The sequence below is a fragment of the Trichogramma pretiosum genome, unplaced genomic scaffold (genome assembly GCF_000599845.2).
Source record: "Trichogramma pretiosum strain Unisexual culture from Peru unplaced genomic scaffold, Tpre_2.0 scaffold2, whole genome shotgun sequence".
Lineage (NCBI taxonomy): Eukaryota > Metazoa > Arthropoda > Insecta > Hymenoptera > Trichogrammatidae > Trichogramma > Trichogramma pretiosum.
Window position 1 is genome coordinate 2,498,900 of NW_019641687.1, and position 17,546 is coordinate 2,516,445.

Below are 17,546 nucleotides of genomic sequence, written 5' to 3' on the forward strand. Positions count from 1 at the left end.
AAATATTTTAGATAGTAAGATTTAGTTTATCATTTAATTAATTGATCAAATTACACACACACGCAAATCCTTAGTACAGAGCCTTTATCTTCTAAAGTAGTCTCGATTCAACGTCCAAAGTCATGATTATTTTTACTTTTCCTCTTTAAAGTAAAAAAAGTTTATAGGGAAATTAGGAATTAGTAATAAAGAATTCTGTATGGGTAAAATTATTTTCACAAAAATCAAATTTCATCGTTTTAATAAGAATTTATATTTAGAAAAAATTATTGGTAACCGATAGTAAAATATACTTTTTTTCGAGGATTATCTAATATTTTTGGAATTAAGTTTATTGATAGTTATGATTATAAATTATGAATAACAATAATCTCGGTATATACATATAAGAAAATGGGACAGATCTCCGAATTCCAGACGGCGACGAGAAGATTGGGCCTATGCTGCACGAATTGCGGTACCCGTACGACTACTCTTTGGAGGCGCAACAACGAAGGCGAACCCGTGTGCAACGCCTGCGGCCTTTACTTTAAGCTTCATGGTGTCAATCGACCGTTGGCCATGCGAAAAGATGGAATACAAACCCGCAAAAGAAAACCCAAGAAGACACCCGAGCCAAACTCACGACAGTCCAGCTCAGACCACAACGACAGTCTCACTTCCACAGCTTCGTCACCTTCAGGTAAAATTTCATGCCCATATCAAAAAATATATAAATTTCAATAAATAGATTGAAGTGTAAAATAGTTCAAATATATCTATCATCTATTACACGTAGATATTAAAAGTGGGCATCTTGCATCGCATCAGCAACAGCCTCACCAACATCAATTGGAAGTAAAATCAACGTCGACAAGCTCACCGACGGAACGTCCAGTATACTTGGGTCATACGCCCTTGCTACCGTCCAACGCGGCGACGGGCAGTATACCAACAGTCAAAACGGAGCCTCGAAGTTGCGATGGTGGCGTGATAAGCCAGCCTTATTCTTCTTACTATCAACATCCCCACCAGCTCGGCGTGCCATCGAGCGAGCATCAGCAGGCAGCAGCGTATTATGCAAGCCAGGAAGCTCCTTATCATCATCAGCACCACGTCACTGCATCGGCCAAGCTTCTAGCCTCATCATGAACGTCGTTACGCATCGACCCGCCCCAATAGAATTCGTCCAGACTCTCTTGCTCCGTACTTCTAAATTAATCGTTACAATTTTTAGAATCTATTTATCCGGTTTCATTGTCGATACTATACTCCAGATTTAACTGCATTTACGCTTTTGATGTACATTATATCCCAGTGCGCTCATGAACTTATTACAGTTATTCATTTATAAAACACGTTTAGTAGAATTTCATTTTTATCAGTAAGCCATGTAAATTATTTCTGTTTGATATACACGCACATGAAAAGTTGGAATTAAATTGTAAATTTTTTAAATGAATGCAAAATATTTTTTGCAATCAACTCATAGAAATAAAGCGATTGCATACTACCTCCTTTTTTATGCATAATATGCTTTTGAACTTAATTTCATTTAAAAAATAAGTTTCATGTAAGTTATGATTGAGTACCAAACCTTCGATAATAGCTTTCATTTTATCAATTTTGTTGGTTACACTCTATCCTTTCAAACTACTTTAATTTTATGGGAGTTCGATAATGATAATTATTTAATGTTTATTATAATTTTCATAGCATTCATTTATATGTAATGAAAGTCAAAATCGTGCAATCTTTTAACGCATGACACGTTATAGAGTACTATAGAGCATTAATATTATTTGTACATAGTTTAATATAGTAAAATAACATATTTAGATTATTAGTTCAACATATCAAAATCTAAACATAGATTTTGTAATTTTGAATCTCGTGTCTAAAAAGTCGAAGAGTATCCAGAAATGTTGAAAACATTTTGGTGGAATTTTTGATATTCATGAGAATTCTTATGTTTAAAATACTTAAATATGAAGTTTAATTATTACAAGGCGATATCAATTACTTTGAAACTGTGTATTGTATGAGTAGCTGATCTCGACACCTGACAAGGTATAATTCGTACTTACTTGGACACCATTATTGTTAAAAAGCTAAAACCTCACGGGGTTAACTATGACGATATTATATTTTTATTCACATGTATATTTCGTTTTTATTAGACTCACATCGAAATATATATTTGTAGATCGTAATCTTGAAAATCAATGAAATTTGTTGTAAGTATTTTCGTGTTGCAAGTTTTATTTAAAATTTACACTTTACGTAAATCTTCGGTATATTCTGTAAACTTCGTTTATGTTAAAAATCGTAATTTATTATTTACAACAATAAAAACTGTATTTGAACAAAAAATAAAAGTTTTTTAAAAAATTATTAATCCAGTCTTTTTGAATACCAAACTTACAGTCATAAAACTTTTATCGATTCATTTCACATATGATTTACTGACTCTCAAGAAGTAGTTAAATGCGTAAAAATTGTTCATCATTTCATAGATATTATAATCTCTTCAAACTGAGCAGCAGAAAATTATCTATTACAAACAAAGGAAAATCTACAACCTTATATTTTTATTCAAAGATTCAACATTATACTAGAATGCATTTTAGAATTATGTTTGAAAAACAGATCAGACACATTTCAATAAAATAATTTTTATTGATTTCGTCTCAGAAGCGAATTTAATAATTGTACATAACGAATTAAATACGTAATATTATTTATCAGCTTTGGTTCACAATTGGTAATTTTATTTTTTGACATAACATATGATACATAAATGAACCAACAAACGATATAGAATATCAACACCATTCCTAATACCTGTAATACCGACAGTCCGTCGGAAAGTAATTTAATGGACTGTTGGTAACTGTAGTTTCAAGTTTGTTTCTTTATTTGAAGGAAGAGGATGTAATCATACAATCCTTTAAGATTTTGAATCAATTCTTTCATAAAATCAATTTCATAGGAATGTGGATATCGACTTTTCAAGAAATTGTATCAACAACTATATAATTAAAATATTAGAAAATATGAATACCGTAAATAGGACAGAAATTCTAACTGATATTTTTTATTTTAAAAATATGACATAGAAGTTCAATTGAAATTTATAACATAGGTATTCTCAGTGTTTAATTTTCAAACGAATATCAATGCAACAGAAAGTTCGATAAAGCAGAGTATTCGTACATTATTCATTAATAAAAATTAAAGAGCTATATTTTTTAAATCATTTAATGAAACTTATTCATTGAAACTTACAAAATATCTTTTATTTTTCAATGAAGTTATAAAGTTACTTTTATAAATAAAAATGATTCAATAAAACCTATCTCTTAAGAGGTGCAGTTTCATTTACGATACATTTTTAAAAATTTTCACGGAAAAAGTATGGTAGATTAATGTTAGACTATGGTCAGAGTCTCTTTTTGAAACAAATTATGCTTTAATTGAAATGCTACTTTGCCCAATATGTTCAAAAATCTCAAAAAATATTGATTACATAAAACTACATAGTACTAGTAGGAAAAAATCGAAAAACTGTTATTAATTGTGTAGGCAATATTTTGGTTTGATCTGATGGTGGTGATTGGAGTCAAAAAATAAATTAATTAAAAAAATGATATTGTTTTTTCCACAATAAACCATTTTGCAACATTTATAGCAACAGGCTAGATTTTAATACATTGAGCGGCGTAGTCAAGTGTAGAAAAAATAACATTATTCATTAAAAATTGTCTTTAAGGATTAAGTAATTTTTAGATTTTTGGAAAAAAGTAACAATTATGAAATTTAAACAAGCCCTTTAAAAATTAATAATATTTTTAAAGAAACTCGTGACAAACATGAGTTGATATTTATTTAATCGATGACGCATTTTTTTTAGTATTGATTTTATGCAATGTAAGTATCCTAGTTAGAACACCTAGTGAATAAGCACTGCTTTTCTCTTAAATTAGATATCTATCTAATTTAAGAGAAAAGAGTATCTAATTTAAGAGAAAAGAATTGAAGATAATTAAAAACATGGTTTTCTATCGAATGAGAAAGTTACTAATTTTATGATATCTAAAACAATTATCAGCTCAAAACAAGTAAATATTATTTTTCAAATTTCTTATAAATAAAAATGTGTCAGTACGATTAAAAAAATTTTATTATATTTAAATTGACTACATATTTTACCACGGTCTTTTTCAAACTATTTTTTTGTTTTTGCGAGGTAAATGATAAAAGTTTAAAAATTCTTACAATGATCATGACACTTGACTCAATTCTCAATACCGAGTCTCAATTACATTCATGCACATGATATCCACACAAAACCTATTGGTTCAATGTACTCCTTTATACACAGATAGTTTATTTTACTAGCATCACTTAGCTTTATTCAAGATAAATTTCAAATTGTTGTACAGCTGTGTTCAAATATGAGAATAAACCATAAATCACTTTTAACTAAAATGTTATGGAAAAAACGCGCTGATGATCGTCAAGGTTTTTTTCCTCACTATTTTATAAGACAAAGCTTTGCGAATTTTTTTTTCTAAATCCTTCTATTTGATATCAAAGACTGTCTTTGGTGAATATTTGTTATAAACTATACATTCGTGAAAATGAATGTTTAAAATCACTCTATCACAAAATGCATTACAGTTCCAAGTTATAAAAATGAAAACTATGAGTACATCTATTCACTTTGAAGAAATGAATTTTTAAATTTTTAAAAAAATGATGATCAAATTTTTTTCGTGAATTTAAGAATTTAATTAATGATCAACCAGAAATGAATTTTTTCGAAGCTTATCGTATATCATCAAAGCTATACAATGCAATGCAAGAAACGTGTTTTGTCGAGCCTTATCTTAACTCTTGTTGAAAAGTATAATGATTTAAGAGAATAGTGATTTAAGAGAATGGTGATTTAAGAGAGTGTGTTTATTAACGCTACAGCGAATGTTCAAATTTTAAACTAGAATTTATCGTACGATCATTGAATGAAGGAGAAGATGCGCCAATTCACATTATCGAAATGCGTCAATGTGAAAAAATGAAAGATAAAATATGAAATTGTAATAAAAAATGATAAACTAAAAACAAACACCGTCTATTTCATTTTGAATTTTTTGAATTTTCATGGTTTGATTATATTATTTTGTTAATGTCATGAAAGTTGATTTAGCAAATAAGCTACTATTTTACAACAATCTTCTCGAGATGAGCAGAGTAATGATAGCCTTTACAAAAACATTGATGACTCATTACAATCTTTCGACATTCTAAGACATTTTAACTATACTTACATTCATTTAAGAAAAAAACTGAAAATTAATTATACAACGAATTTCAAGTATGTGCGTATCATCACTCATGCTCGTAGATGGTCAAAAATGTGAAAATCCAGTTTATTCAAGATTAAAAAAGAATTACCAGACGAAAAAAAATCATTTTATATCTAACGTTCCATAAGTTCGTCAGCATGATAAAACTGTTGATTTAAATGCGTCGCGATCTTGAAAAAGTAGGGATAGACAAGTAAGAGAGAGAGAGAGAGAGAGAGAGAGAGAGAGCAAAAACTTAAGAAGAGTTGAATGGATTGGCGCTCTACACAGTGATTTTGCCAGTTAGACTTGAGATCTTGCGAATCGGTTTCTCGCTTAAATGGAGCTGGAAACGAAGGATACACAAAAATCAAGAGAGTTTTCTAATAAAAATAGAGGTAAAATTGTTGTAGAACTTTAAATTCATATAAACACGTTTTCATATTTTAATCATCATTCATTATTCCAATAATTATTGCTATACTGACATGAATTTTGTTTCCTTGCTCAAAAATTACAAACAATGTGTATTCTAGTTTATGACAAAATTTATCATAAATAAGTTTTCGCGTAAATTGACGACAAATTAATATTCCATCACTTAAGTATTTTATTTTATTATTTTAACTAATCGAAATGACTTATAATTTTGTTGAAGGATTCCCAGAAATAGTCATATAATTATGAATCACTATTTATCAATCGTATTTTTTTCTATTATACTTGATAAATATATATCACTTTTTTATACACTAAGATGGCAGAGGATCAAATTTTGAAGAAGCTATATCGGCTTGCGGCTATGGTAAATTTCATTATTTACTACTCTTAGTAATTATACCTGCTTCTTGGGCATCCGTGCTAGATAGTTCAAATATGTCAATGATATTGCCATCTGCTGAATGCGATTTAGATTTGACACTTTATCACAAAGGTATACTTAATGGGATTTCATATGCAGGTAAGAATGGAAAATATTCTCTACAACAGTAGAATAATCTAAACAAAAAAAGTTTATACCTCTTTATAGGCATGGTTAGTAGTGCATTGTTGTGGGGATTTATGGCTGATGTATTCGGTAGAAGACCTATATTATTATATGGATTTTTAGCCGATGGAATTTGCAATTTACTTTGTGGATTTTCTCAGAACTTTGCAACTATCGTAATATTCAAATTCATCAGCGGGTTTATGTGCGTTTCAATGATCATAATATCATAGTAAATGTAACACCCATCAGTCATCCACAAATGACTCAAGTACAATTATCATTTCAGTGTAAGTGGACCTTATGCTACAATTATGACATATTGTGCTGAATTTTATTGTACTAAAGATCGTCCGAGAATTACTTTAGCAATTGGTTTCACGTGTTTTGCTGGATGTATTGTTAATGCGGGTAATAAATGACTTCTAAAGAATATGAATGAATAAAAAAATTAAAATTAAAAAATTTTTTTTTGTTTCAGCTATGGCTTGGCTCATTATTCCTCGAAACTGGTACTTTCAATTTGGAGATGATTCTTTCATTTATAACTCATGGAGAATATATCTAAGCTCATGTGGTCTTCCAATACTTATCGGTGCACTAGGTTTATCTTTTTTTCCTGAAAGTCCAAAATTTTTAATGAGTCAAGGACGAAATGAAGAAGCTTTGAGTATATTTAGATCAATATATGTTATAAACAAGAAAAAATCGGCAGAAACATATTCAGTGAGTTTAACTTTTGCTCACCCCATAAATCATTTGCAAGTATAAAATTCTCGTTGTAACATACATTCCATAGGCTGTATAGTTACTTTTAGATGATGATTTCTCATTATATTACTGTCTTTCACAAAAAACCAATATCTTAGAAAACTATTTTGAGGGTTAACAATTTTTTTAAAGGCAATCAATTTCTTAGAAATAAACAAGGTTATTTCCAATTGTTCGTCAGATAAAAGTGCTCGAGAATGAACTGACAGATGAGATTCCTGTATCAGTGACAGAAACAAGGGCGTATCCAAAGAGTTTCAAAAGCGTCATATGTCAAGGATTGCTTCAAATGAAGCCGCTCTTCATGGGTTCCAACTTGATGCGACTTTTATTAATGGTGACAATACAGTTTGGAGGCATGCTTTGGTAAAACAGATAATAATTTATGCAAATAATAACAAATAATAATAACATAAAAGAAATTAATTCTGTAACTTGCGCCAAGACGAGACGATTTTTTTTTAAATTATTTTTAAGATGCAAGCTATTTGCCAATGAAATGACAGCATTTTTTTTCATTGATGGATTTCCAACGCCAAGACAACAATGAAATTTATTAATTTAGTCTTCTGATATTTAATTAAATATTTTTATCCCCCAGCAGAAATTAACTTTTTCGTTTTGATCGCCGGGACGAAAAAGGTTAGTTTCGGCTAGGGTAGTATGAAAAAATCATAACTAATAGAATATCTAAAAATTATAAGAGCGTTAATTTTACGAATGCGTATTCATTTCATCCAGTGCAAACACTTTGAGACTCTGGCAACCTCAATTATTTGCAACCTTGAATCACTATCAAGGTAACGCTAGTGGAGGAGCTTTAAATTTAACATTTTGTGAAATTTTGGATACAACAAATACAAAAGTAATAAAAGTAGAGAATATTCATGAAACCGAACCTGAATGCATAGTGGTGAGTTAAAAACAAATTTTTTATTTATTATGTTATTTTCTAGTAAATATCTTGAACTGGTCTTTTTTTTAGAAACATGTAGATAGCACCGTGTACATTTTCACCTTACTGGTATCAACAGCGATAACTATCTGTTTATTATTAGCAACTGCTTTAGTTAATATAGTAAATAACAAAAATCTTTTGAGTACGTATTTTTGTTTATTTTAAAAATAATATTTTATTTTCGCGTATTAACTTTTAAAGTACCGTGAAATTGATTCAATACTCTAACAAATACCTTTCAACGCTCTTCATAAAACAAAAAAACAATTTCGATAAATAATGGCGAAAATGACGAATATTACTTTTATAGTATTATGTTTTGTTGTCTCAACGAGTTCTATACTTTTATTAAATTGGGCGAGCCACTATACTGTAATCATTCTGCTCACTTCTTTCTTCGTTGGATTAATGAGCACTACGACCACATTAGTCATAAGTGTTACTGTAAATCTGTTTCCTACATCTCTAAGGTAAATATTTTGAAGAATGACTTAAATAATATAGATTCATTTTGATGTTTTCACAATTTAAGAGATTTTATGAAAGTATATTAAAATATTCACTTTCTTTGATATCTAGTTTTAAGGGTTTACAGGAGGCATAAGCGAAAAAAATTTTTTTGAGAGGAGTTTTCTTCCTTTGCCTTTTCTGGTTTTTCAAAAACGCGTTCAGAAGTTAGAATTTTCAGAGTGAAGCTCGAATGGATTGCTCTGAATATTACGACAGGTAAACGTTGTTTTGAAAACTATGAACAACGCCAGAAAATGCAAAAGAAGAAAAAGTTGTACGCATGAAGCATTTAACAAAAAATTAAAAACTTCATTTTCAGAACTATGGCAGTAAGCTTAGCTATGATGGTTGGACGTATCGGAGCATTGTCGGGAAATATATTATTTCCAATTTTTCTTGATTACGGATGCATCGTCACAGTTATATCACTTGCAGTCATTCTCATTGGTAAGGTCAAATATGGGTAATTTACGCTATTTAAATTTATAAGTAAACAGTTTTTAAATAATACTATTTTCTTTTCATAGTTTCATTGGTATTAACAATATTTATACCAAAAAGTAAAAATAATGTAAAATAACATCAACGATACATGAATGAAAAAAAGAATTACATTTTATAAAGCTTCAAAATGGTGAGCTATGAGTATTGCTTGTAATATATAAAAAAATTATGATAATGCAGTATCAGTATTAAGAATTTAGATGTTGAGATAAATTTCGTTAAATACACTTGTTTAACGTCAGCAAAGTGCAGCAAGATATATATTTATTATTGTAAAATATTTGAAATGAATAAAAATCAACCAATAATTAATACTAGCGTCATTCAACTCATTTTAGATTATTTTAAAGAAATTGTAAGAAATGTTGGAGGAGTAAGAATATTATAAGGCATATTTATGAAATATTTTAATTTTAAACAATATTAGATATTAAGACATAATAGAATATAAAAGAATCATGTTCATTGAAAATTTTTCTCTTTCTAATTTTTACTGTACATAATTCGAGCTACTTGTATCTTTGGTAGCATAATCCACGTATTTTTTACTTTCAATAATAGAATATAGATTGTAGTGTATGTGAATATAGTCAGTTCACATTACGACCCTGCCCCGTGAGCGGCTGAAAATATTACATCGTGAGAACGAAAATGATTATTTTTTCATTTTTCGAAAATTGAATTATAGATGTTCACAAAGGTTTAGTGGTTTTTGTAAAATATCAGTAGTTTTACTCATATATACAAAAATTATTTTTTATTAACATTTTTATTAACATTTTACTTCATAGACATCATTTTGTTTAAAAAGGGGGTAGGAAAAATCTGTTAAAATTTCCTAAGGTACTTCTACACCCATGATCACTTCCGATCATGTTTGTATTTTAGGTTATTTACCGCAACAGTTCGAAATAAACTCTTTAAGTCGTTTTTTCGCACAATTTTTTCCTTTATTTTTTGTTTAAACGAACATGACTTTCTATCGAATCATTAAATTTTCAATTCAAGCCAAAATTCTGAAAGGGCACTAAATTTTGGGTCTGGCCATTCAGGGAAATTTTATGAAAACTCATGGATTCGACAATTTTTGTACCCGAAAATTTGGATTTTCCGAGATATGTTTATAGACGAAATTTTCTAGAAAATTTTCGTCTACGAAAATTTAGTCATAAAAATTTTTCAAAACATTCATTTTAACTGTCAACGATTTCGTGTACGAAAAATTTTCGTGAACGGAAACTCGGAATTTCTAAAACGAGTTTATCAACAAAATTTTCAGGAAAATATTTCATGTACATAATAATTACGTGAACAAAAAAAGTCCTTACAACTCTGAAGAATGAATGACTTTGCATGGCAATTTGTGTGCAGAAATGTTTCTTAAACATTATCTTCAACGAGATTTTGATGTACATAAATTTATGAAAACATGTTTGTATTTGACAAATTAAAAACATGAAAATGTTTCTGAGAATTTTTTAAATCGAGTCAATGATATTTTTGTATATTTAGAAGAAACACCTGTTATGGCACATCTAAGGAACTTTTGGCTATGATAAAAAATGTATGGTTTGTGAAACACGATACTCAATATGCCTAATGATACTCAGAGTTTTTTTCTTTGCTTTGATATGTTTATTATTGCCAAAAATATAATTTGTTTCTCCTGAATTCAAGTAACCCAATAGTCCCGTATAGTAAGGATTATTTTAAACTCTTCATAAATGCTTGCTTTGAAAAATGCATGGAAAATTAGCGTAAAAGGACCCATGTCGTAAAATAACCCCAAAGTCCATACTTAAACACCAGAAATAACCCGAGAGTTGTTTGTTTCATCCAAAATAACCCGAGAATGTATCATTTCATTCGGCGACGGTGGCTCTCGAGACTTGGTAACTGAGTCAGAGAGAAAAAGTAATGCGTATGAACTTGTAAATATTCTTCAATGTCAAAGAAATATTCCACAAGTCCCTCGTTACTGAAACTCCAAAATAACCCGAGTTAAGTCCCGATTAAGGCCGATTAAGCCCTCGATCATCCTGTTCTTCGAGTCCACCTTTTTCAGCTCGCACAAGTCATCGATTGGCCATGAGCCCGGGGCGGTTCGTCGATAAGTTAACCCTTAACCCGCAAAAGGACATGCGCAGGCTCCAACCTGACGAGACAAGCGAGCACACCGGAAACAACAAAAAAATCGGTTACGAGGCGAAACGACGCTACGCACGGACCCGACGTCGGTTAACTTAACGTGCACGCGAATAGCGCTTAGTTTACGTTTCTTTTTACAACAAGATGAGCACACCTAAATACATGAGAAACGAAAACAAAAAAATTAAAAAAAAAAAAAGCCACGGCTAAGGATTCACGCAGCTGGCGAGAGAGAGAGAGCGTAATGATAAAAACGAAGCGAATAGAGGGCATACTGTGACTTTGTGATGATGCTGCCTAAGTGAGCATCCCAGTGAAGAGATGGAGTCAGCAAGATTCCCAAGCATCTCATGCTTGACGAGTAGACGTCTTTTCTCGACCTTTGGACTAAGATTGACGAACAGCTTTATAGTTTCGAGAGTCGTGCGCGTCGCTATGGATATAGAAAACTCGCCTTTTAGCTAAGATGGAGGTACTCATGAAGAGCTTGGAGAGTTAATCAAAATGCAATGCGTAAAAAACTCGAAAAGTTGATCCTAGAGGTCTTTTCTAGCCTTTTTGGCTAAGATGTACGTGAAGCCTTATAGTTTTGAGAGTTGTGCAAGTCGCTATGCATATAGCAAACACGCCATTTTGGCTAAGATGGAGGGACTCATAAAGAGCTCAAGAGTCAATCGTTTCGCAATGCGTAAGAAACTCGACGAGTTGATCATAGACGTCTTATCTCGCCTTTTTGGCTATGATATACGTACAGCCTAATAGTTTTGAGAGGTGTCCACGTCGCTATGCATATGGCACACGTGCCTTTCGGCTAAGATACGTTCTGCTTTATAGTTTTAAGAGTTGTGCGCGTCGCTATACATATAGCAAACACGCCTTTTTGGCTAAGATGGAGGTACTCATGGAGAGCTCGAGAGTCCATCGATTCGTGATGCGTGAGAAACTCGACGAGTTGATCCTAGACGTCTTATCTTGCCTTTTTGGCTAAGATACGTACAGCCTTATAGTTTTGAGAGTTGTCCGCGTCGCTGTGCATATAGCATACTCGCTTTTTGGCTAAGATACGTACAGCCCTATAGTTTTGAGAGTCGTGCGCGTCGCTGTGCATATAGCATACTCGCCTTTTGCCTATGATACGTACAGCCTTATAGTTTTGAGAGTTGTCCGCGTCGCTGTGTATATAGCATACTCGCCTTTTGGCTAAGATACGTACAGCGTTATAGTTTTGCGAGTCGTTCGTGTCGCTGTGCATATAGCATACTCGCCTTTTTGGCTAAGATGGAGGTACTCATGGAATGCTCGAGAGTCAATCGATTCGCAGTGCGTAAGAAACTCGACGAGTTGATCCTAGCATTCTTATCTTGACTTTTTGGCTATGATATACGTACAGCCTTATAGTTTCGAGAGTTGTGCGCGTCGCTATGCATATAGCACACACGCCTTTTGGCTAAGATACGTACAGCCTTAAAGTTTTGAGAGTTGTCCGCGTCGCTGTGCATATAGCATACTCGCCTTTTTGGCTAAGATGGAGGTACTCAGGAAATGCTCGAGAGTCAATCGATTCGCAGTGCGTAAGAAACTCGACGAGTTGATCCTAGACATCTTATCTCGTCTTTTTGGCTATGATATACGTACAGCCTTATAGTTTCGAGAGTTGTGCGCGTCGCTATGTATATAGCACATACGCCTTTTGGCTAAGATACGTACAGCGTTATAGTTTTGAGAGTCGTGCGCGTCGTTGTGCATATAGCATACTCGCCTTTCGGCTTAGATACGTACAGCCTTAAAGTTTTGAGAGTTGTCCGCGTCGCTGTGCATATAGCATACTCGCCTTTTTGGCTAAGATGAAGGTAATCATGGAAAGCTCGGGAGTCAACAGATTCGCAGTGCGTAAGAAACTCGACGAGTTGATCCTAGACGTCTTATCTCGACTTTTTGGCTATGATATACGTACAGCCATCAAGTTTTGAGAGTTGTCCGCGTCGCTGTGCATATAGCATACTCGCCTTTTGGCTAAGATACGTACAGCCTTATAGTTTTGAGAGTCGTGCGCGTCGCTGTGCATATAGCATACTCGCCTTTCGGCTTAGATACGTACAGCGTTAAAGTTTTGAGAGTTGTCCGCGTCGCTGTGCATATAGCATACTCGCCTTTTGGCTAAGATACGTACAGCCTTATAGTTTTGAGAGTCGTGCGCGTCGCTGTGCATATAGCATACTCGCCTTTTTGGCTCAGATGGAAGTACTCATGGAAAGCTCGAGAGTCAATCGATTCGCAGTGCGTAAGAAACTCGACGAGTTAATCCTAGCATTCTTATCTCGACTTTTTGGCTATGATATACGTACAGCCTTATAGTTTCGAGAGTTGTGCGCGTCTCTATGCATATAGCACACACGCCTTTTTGGCTAAGATACGTACAGCCTTATAGTTTTGAGAGGTGTCCGCGTCGCTATGCATATAGCACACACGCCTTTCGGCTTAGATACGTACAGCCTTAAAGTTTTGAGAGTTGTCCGCGTCGCTGTGCATATAGCATACTCGCCTTCCGGCTTAGATACGTACAGCCTTAAAGTTTTGAGAGTTGTCCGCGTCGCTGTGCANCTTTACTGAGTTGATTAAAAGTTCGGCTGATTCTATGCTGTCCATATAGACGCATACTCTTTTGTTGGAGATTCTCGATGCGTATTTCATTTTTTTTGGGCCGATGTGATTTTTCAGGGACTTCAAGTATTCGGTATATTTGATGCCATCAAGGGCGTCCATGACGATAGCCATTTCATCAGTATAACATATTTCAGTAGCTTGAGCGTACGATCTTCTGTTGTTACTTGTGTTGTTGTTGATCATCGATGATACATTTGCTTCCGTATTTCTTGACATATTTACTTGCGTTGTGTTACTTTCACCAATCTTCCAGATTGAATTTTGCTGGTTCATGCTGAATTCGACTATTGACTTTGTCGAGCAGAGTCAATGGCCTGTTTTTTCGGCTTAAAAAGCAAGATTTTGTTAGCTGGTGCGGGAAGGCCCGTAGCCCAGCGGTTTGCACTTAATTAAGATAGTTTGATTGAAATCAATTGGTTAATTTCTCACTTGAATCACATATAATAACATGTAAATACTAGTTGAGCTACCAATAAACACGTCTGTCTCCTTAGACGGATCAGACGAGACCTACGTACAGCCTTATAGTTTTGAGAGTCGTGCGCGTCGCTGTGCATATAGCATACTCGCCTTTTTGGCTCAGATGGAGGTACTCATGGAAAGCTCGAGAGTCAATCGATTCGCAGTGCGTAAGAAACTCGACGAGTTGATCCTAGCATTCTTATCTCGACTTTTTGGCTATGATATACGTACAGCCTTATAGTTTCGAGAGTTGTGCGCGTCGCTATGCATATAGCATACTCGCCTTTTTGGCTCAGATGGAGGTACTCATGGAAAGCTCGAGAGTCAATCAATTCGCAGTGCGTAAGAAACTCGACGAGTTGATCCTAGCATTCTTATCTCGACTTTTTGGCTAAGATACGTACAGCCTTAAAGTTTTGAGAGTTGTCCGCGTCGCTGTGCATATAGCATACTCGCCTTTTGGCTAAGATACGTACAGCCTTATAGTTTTGAGAGTCGTGCGCGTCGCTGTGGATATAGCATACTCGCCTTTTTGGCTCAGATGGAGGTACTCATGGAAAGCTCGAGAGTCAATCGATTCGCAGTGCGTAAGAAACTCGACGAGTTGATCCTAGCATTCTTATCTTGACTTTTTGGCTATGATATACGTACAGCCTTATAGTTTCGAGAGTTGTGCGCGTCGCTATGCATATAGCACACACGCCTTTTGGCTAAGATACGTACAGCCTTAAAGTTTTGAGAGTTGTCCGCGTCGCTGTGCATATAGCATACTCGCCTTTTTGCTAAGATACGTACAGCCCTATAGTTTTGAGAGTTGTCCGTGTCGCTGTGTATATAGCATACTCGCCTTTTGGCTAAGATACGTACAGCGTTATAGTTTTGCGAGTCGTTCTCGTCGCTGTGCATATAGCATACTCGCATTTTTGGCTAAGATGGAGGTACTCATGGAAAGCTCGAGAGTCAACCGATTCGCAGTGCGTAAGAAACTCAACTAGTTGATTCTAGACGTCTTATCTCGACTTTTTGGCTATGATATACGTACAGCCTTATAGTTTTGAGAGTTGTCCGCGTCGCTGTGCATGTAGCATACTCGCCTTTTGGCTAAGATACGTACAGCCTTATAGTTTTGAGAGTTGTGCGCGTCGCTGTGCATATAACATACTCGCCTTTTGGCTAAGATACGTACAGCCTTATAGTTTTAAGAGTCGTGCGCGTAGCTGTGCATATAGCATACTCGCATTTTTGGCTAAGATGGAGGTACTCATGGAAAGCTCGAGAGTCAACCGATTCGCAGTGCGTAAGAAACTCAACTAGTTGATTCTAGACGTCTTATCTCGACTTTTTGGCTATGATATACGTACAGCCTTATAGTTTTGAGAGTTGTCCGCGTCGCTGTGCATATAGCATCTTCGCCTTTTGGCTAAGATACGTACAGCCTTATAGTTTTGAGAGTCGTGAGCGTCGCTGTGCATATAGCATACTCGACCTTTGGCTAAGATATGTACAGCCTTATAGTTTCGAGAGTTCTGCGCGTCGCTATGCATATAGCACACACGCCTTTTGGCTAAGATACGTACAGCCTTAAAGTTTTGAGAGTTGTCCGCGTCGCTGTGCATATAGCATACTCGCCTTTTGGCTAAGATACGTACAGCCTTATAGTTTTGAGAGTCGTGCTCGTCGCTGTGCATATAGCATAATCGCCTTTTTGGCTCAGATGGAGGTACTCATGGAAAGCTCGAGAGTAAATCGATTCGCAGTGTGAAGAAACTCGACGAGTTGATCCTAGCATTCTTATCTCGACTTTTTGGCTATGATATACGTACAGCCTTATAGTTTTGAGAGTTCTGCGCGTCGCTATGCATATAGCACACACGCCTTTTGGCTAAGATACGTACAGCCTTATAGTTTTGAGAGTCGTGCGCGTCTCTATGCATATAGCACACACGCTTTTTGGCTAAGAAACGTACAGCCTTATAGTTTTGAGAGGTGTCCGCGTCGCTATGCATATAGCACACACGCCTTTTGGCTAAAATACGTACAGCGTTAGAGTTTTGCGAGTCGTTCGCGTCGCTGTGCATATAGCATACTCGCCTTTTTGGCTAAGATGGAGGTACTCATGAAATGCTCGAGAGTCAATCGATTTGCAGTGCGTAAGAAACTCGACGAGTTGATCCTAGACGTCTTATCTCGTCTTTTTGGCTATGATATACGTACAGCCTTATAGTTTCGAGAGTTGTGCGCGTCGCTATGCATATAGCACACACGCCTTTTTGGCTATGATAGAAGTGTAGGGGTGACGTATGGTCGGGATAGAAACTTTGTATTTATTGTTTTGATCTTTCTCAATTTCAATTCTTAACCTATATTATTTCTTCAAAAATTTTTTATCTCAAGGAGGTTCGGGAGTCTCAGAGGGGGACGAAGCGGGACGCGAGGGGCTCCTATACTTCCAATGTTAAATTTTCAGCGCTGCCAACTTCGAAATAACACGAAATTGTAGGTTTTTTGAATGAGCTGGCACACAATTATAGCTATTATTAATAATTCAATCATTTTGATGAGTATTTTTCGATGTTTTAGGCTTAAAACAATACTTTATTTCTCATTAGAGTCGAATGAGCACATATTTTTGTTGATATAGCTTATTTGTTGGTTAGGGTAAGTGCAAATGACCCACGAATTTTGTCACATAATAATTTATTTCTCGTTAACTAAACGGTCGATGAACTTCTTTTTGCAGTCAAATTATTCCTTATTAATTTTCCTACATGTACGTATTTTTTTTTCTATTTAGTTTTTTTTTTTTACATTATGTTTATGCTCATTGAAAGCGAAAATTCACGATTTCCCGTAAGAAACTATGTTAAAAGGTCAAAAATTTTTTTCATTATTTTAACAAAATTTTGCGGTGAAAAGTTGTATTTTGATATTAACATTCATTTCATAAAGTTTCAAAGCAATTAAATGTGTTTTAAAAATTTTGCTGCATTTCGCTGAGACTCCAGAACCTCTTTAATGTACTGTTATGCGTTGTATCTTAGTTTGCTGGGTGATTATATGCTGTTTGCTTTATTGTCAACTTACGAAATATTTTCGATGGTATAGATCGCTCCTCGGCCCCTGTGGCTCGTTGTTCGAGTGTGAGTGTCCCTTCGAATAGCAGTCAGCGATTAGCGGAGCATTTTTGTTCGATCTGTTTGCTTGTGTAGTGTGA

At 34.4% G+C, this 17,546-nt stretch overlaps 2 protein-coding genes across 5 annotated transcripts in view; both read left to right on the forward strand.

Moving 5' to 3' along the window:
- The window catches only part of LOC106658812 (GATA-binding factor A-like), a 41,410-nt gene extending 40,016 nt beyond the window's left edge, over positions 1-1,394 (forward strand). The window contains exons 5-6 of one of the 3 annotated variants that reach the window (XM_023461443.1): positions 391-682; positions 779-1,394. In XM_023461443.1, the coding sequence (XP_023317211.1) occupies positions 391-682; positions 779-1,131 (645 nt within the window). In that variant the 3' untranslated portion in view covers positions 1,132-1,394. The remainder of the gene's footprint in view (positions 1-390; positions 683-778) is intronic. The other 2 variants (XM_023461444.1, XM_014380935.2) reach the window with 2 other exon arrangements.
- Positions 1,395-5,636: 4,242 nt separating this feature from the next.
- On the forward strand, positions 5,637-9,370 carry LOC106658726 (synaptic vesicle glycoprotein 2B-like). Of its 2 annotated transcripts, XM_014380810.1 has the most exons (11): positions 5,637-5,725; positions 6,085-6,288; positions 6,358-6,520; positions 6,605-6,726; positions 6,797-7,041; positions 7,268-7,452; positions 7,828-7,999; positions 8,072-8,186; positions 8,355-8,514; positions 8,874-9,001; positions 9,082-9,370. In XM_014380810.1, exons 1-11 carry the CDS (start codon positions 5,668-5,670, stop codon positions 9,132-9,134), a joined length of 1,605 nt encoding a protein of 534 aa, XP_014236296.1. In that variant the 5' UTR covers positions 5,637-5,667; the 3' UTR covers positions 9,135-9,370. The 2 variants fall into 2 exon arrangements, with proteins under 2 accessions (XP_014236296.1, XP_023317132.1); XM_023461364.1 differs by lacking the exons at positions 8,874-9,001; positions 9,082-9,370 and adding an exon at positions 8,624-8,867.
- Positions 9,371-17,546: the final 8,176 nt, after the last annotated feature.

Bases quoted from the DNA above. Each gene is read 5' to 3' on its own strand.
- LOC106658726 (XM_014380810.1), top strand. From the start codon at position 5,668: ATGGAGCTGGAAACGAAGGATACACAAAAATCAAGAGAGTTTTCTAAT. The intron at 6,289-6,357 runs GTAAGAATGGAA...ACCTCTTTATAG, and splicing joins TAATGGGATTTCATATGCAG to GCATGGTTAGTAGTGCATTG. The intron at 8,000-8,071 runs GTGAGTTAAAAA...TCTTTTTTTTAG, and splicing joins CCGAACCTGAATGCATAGTG to AAACATGTAGATAGCACCGT.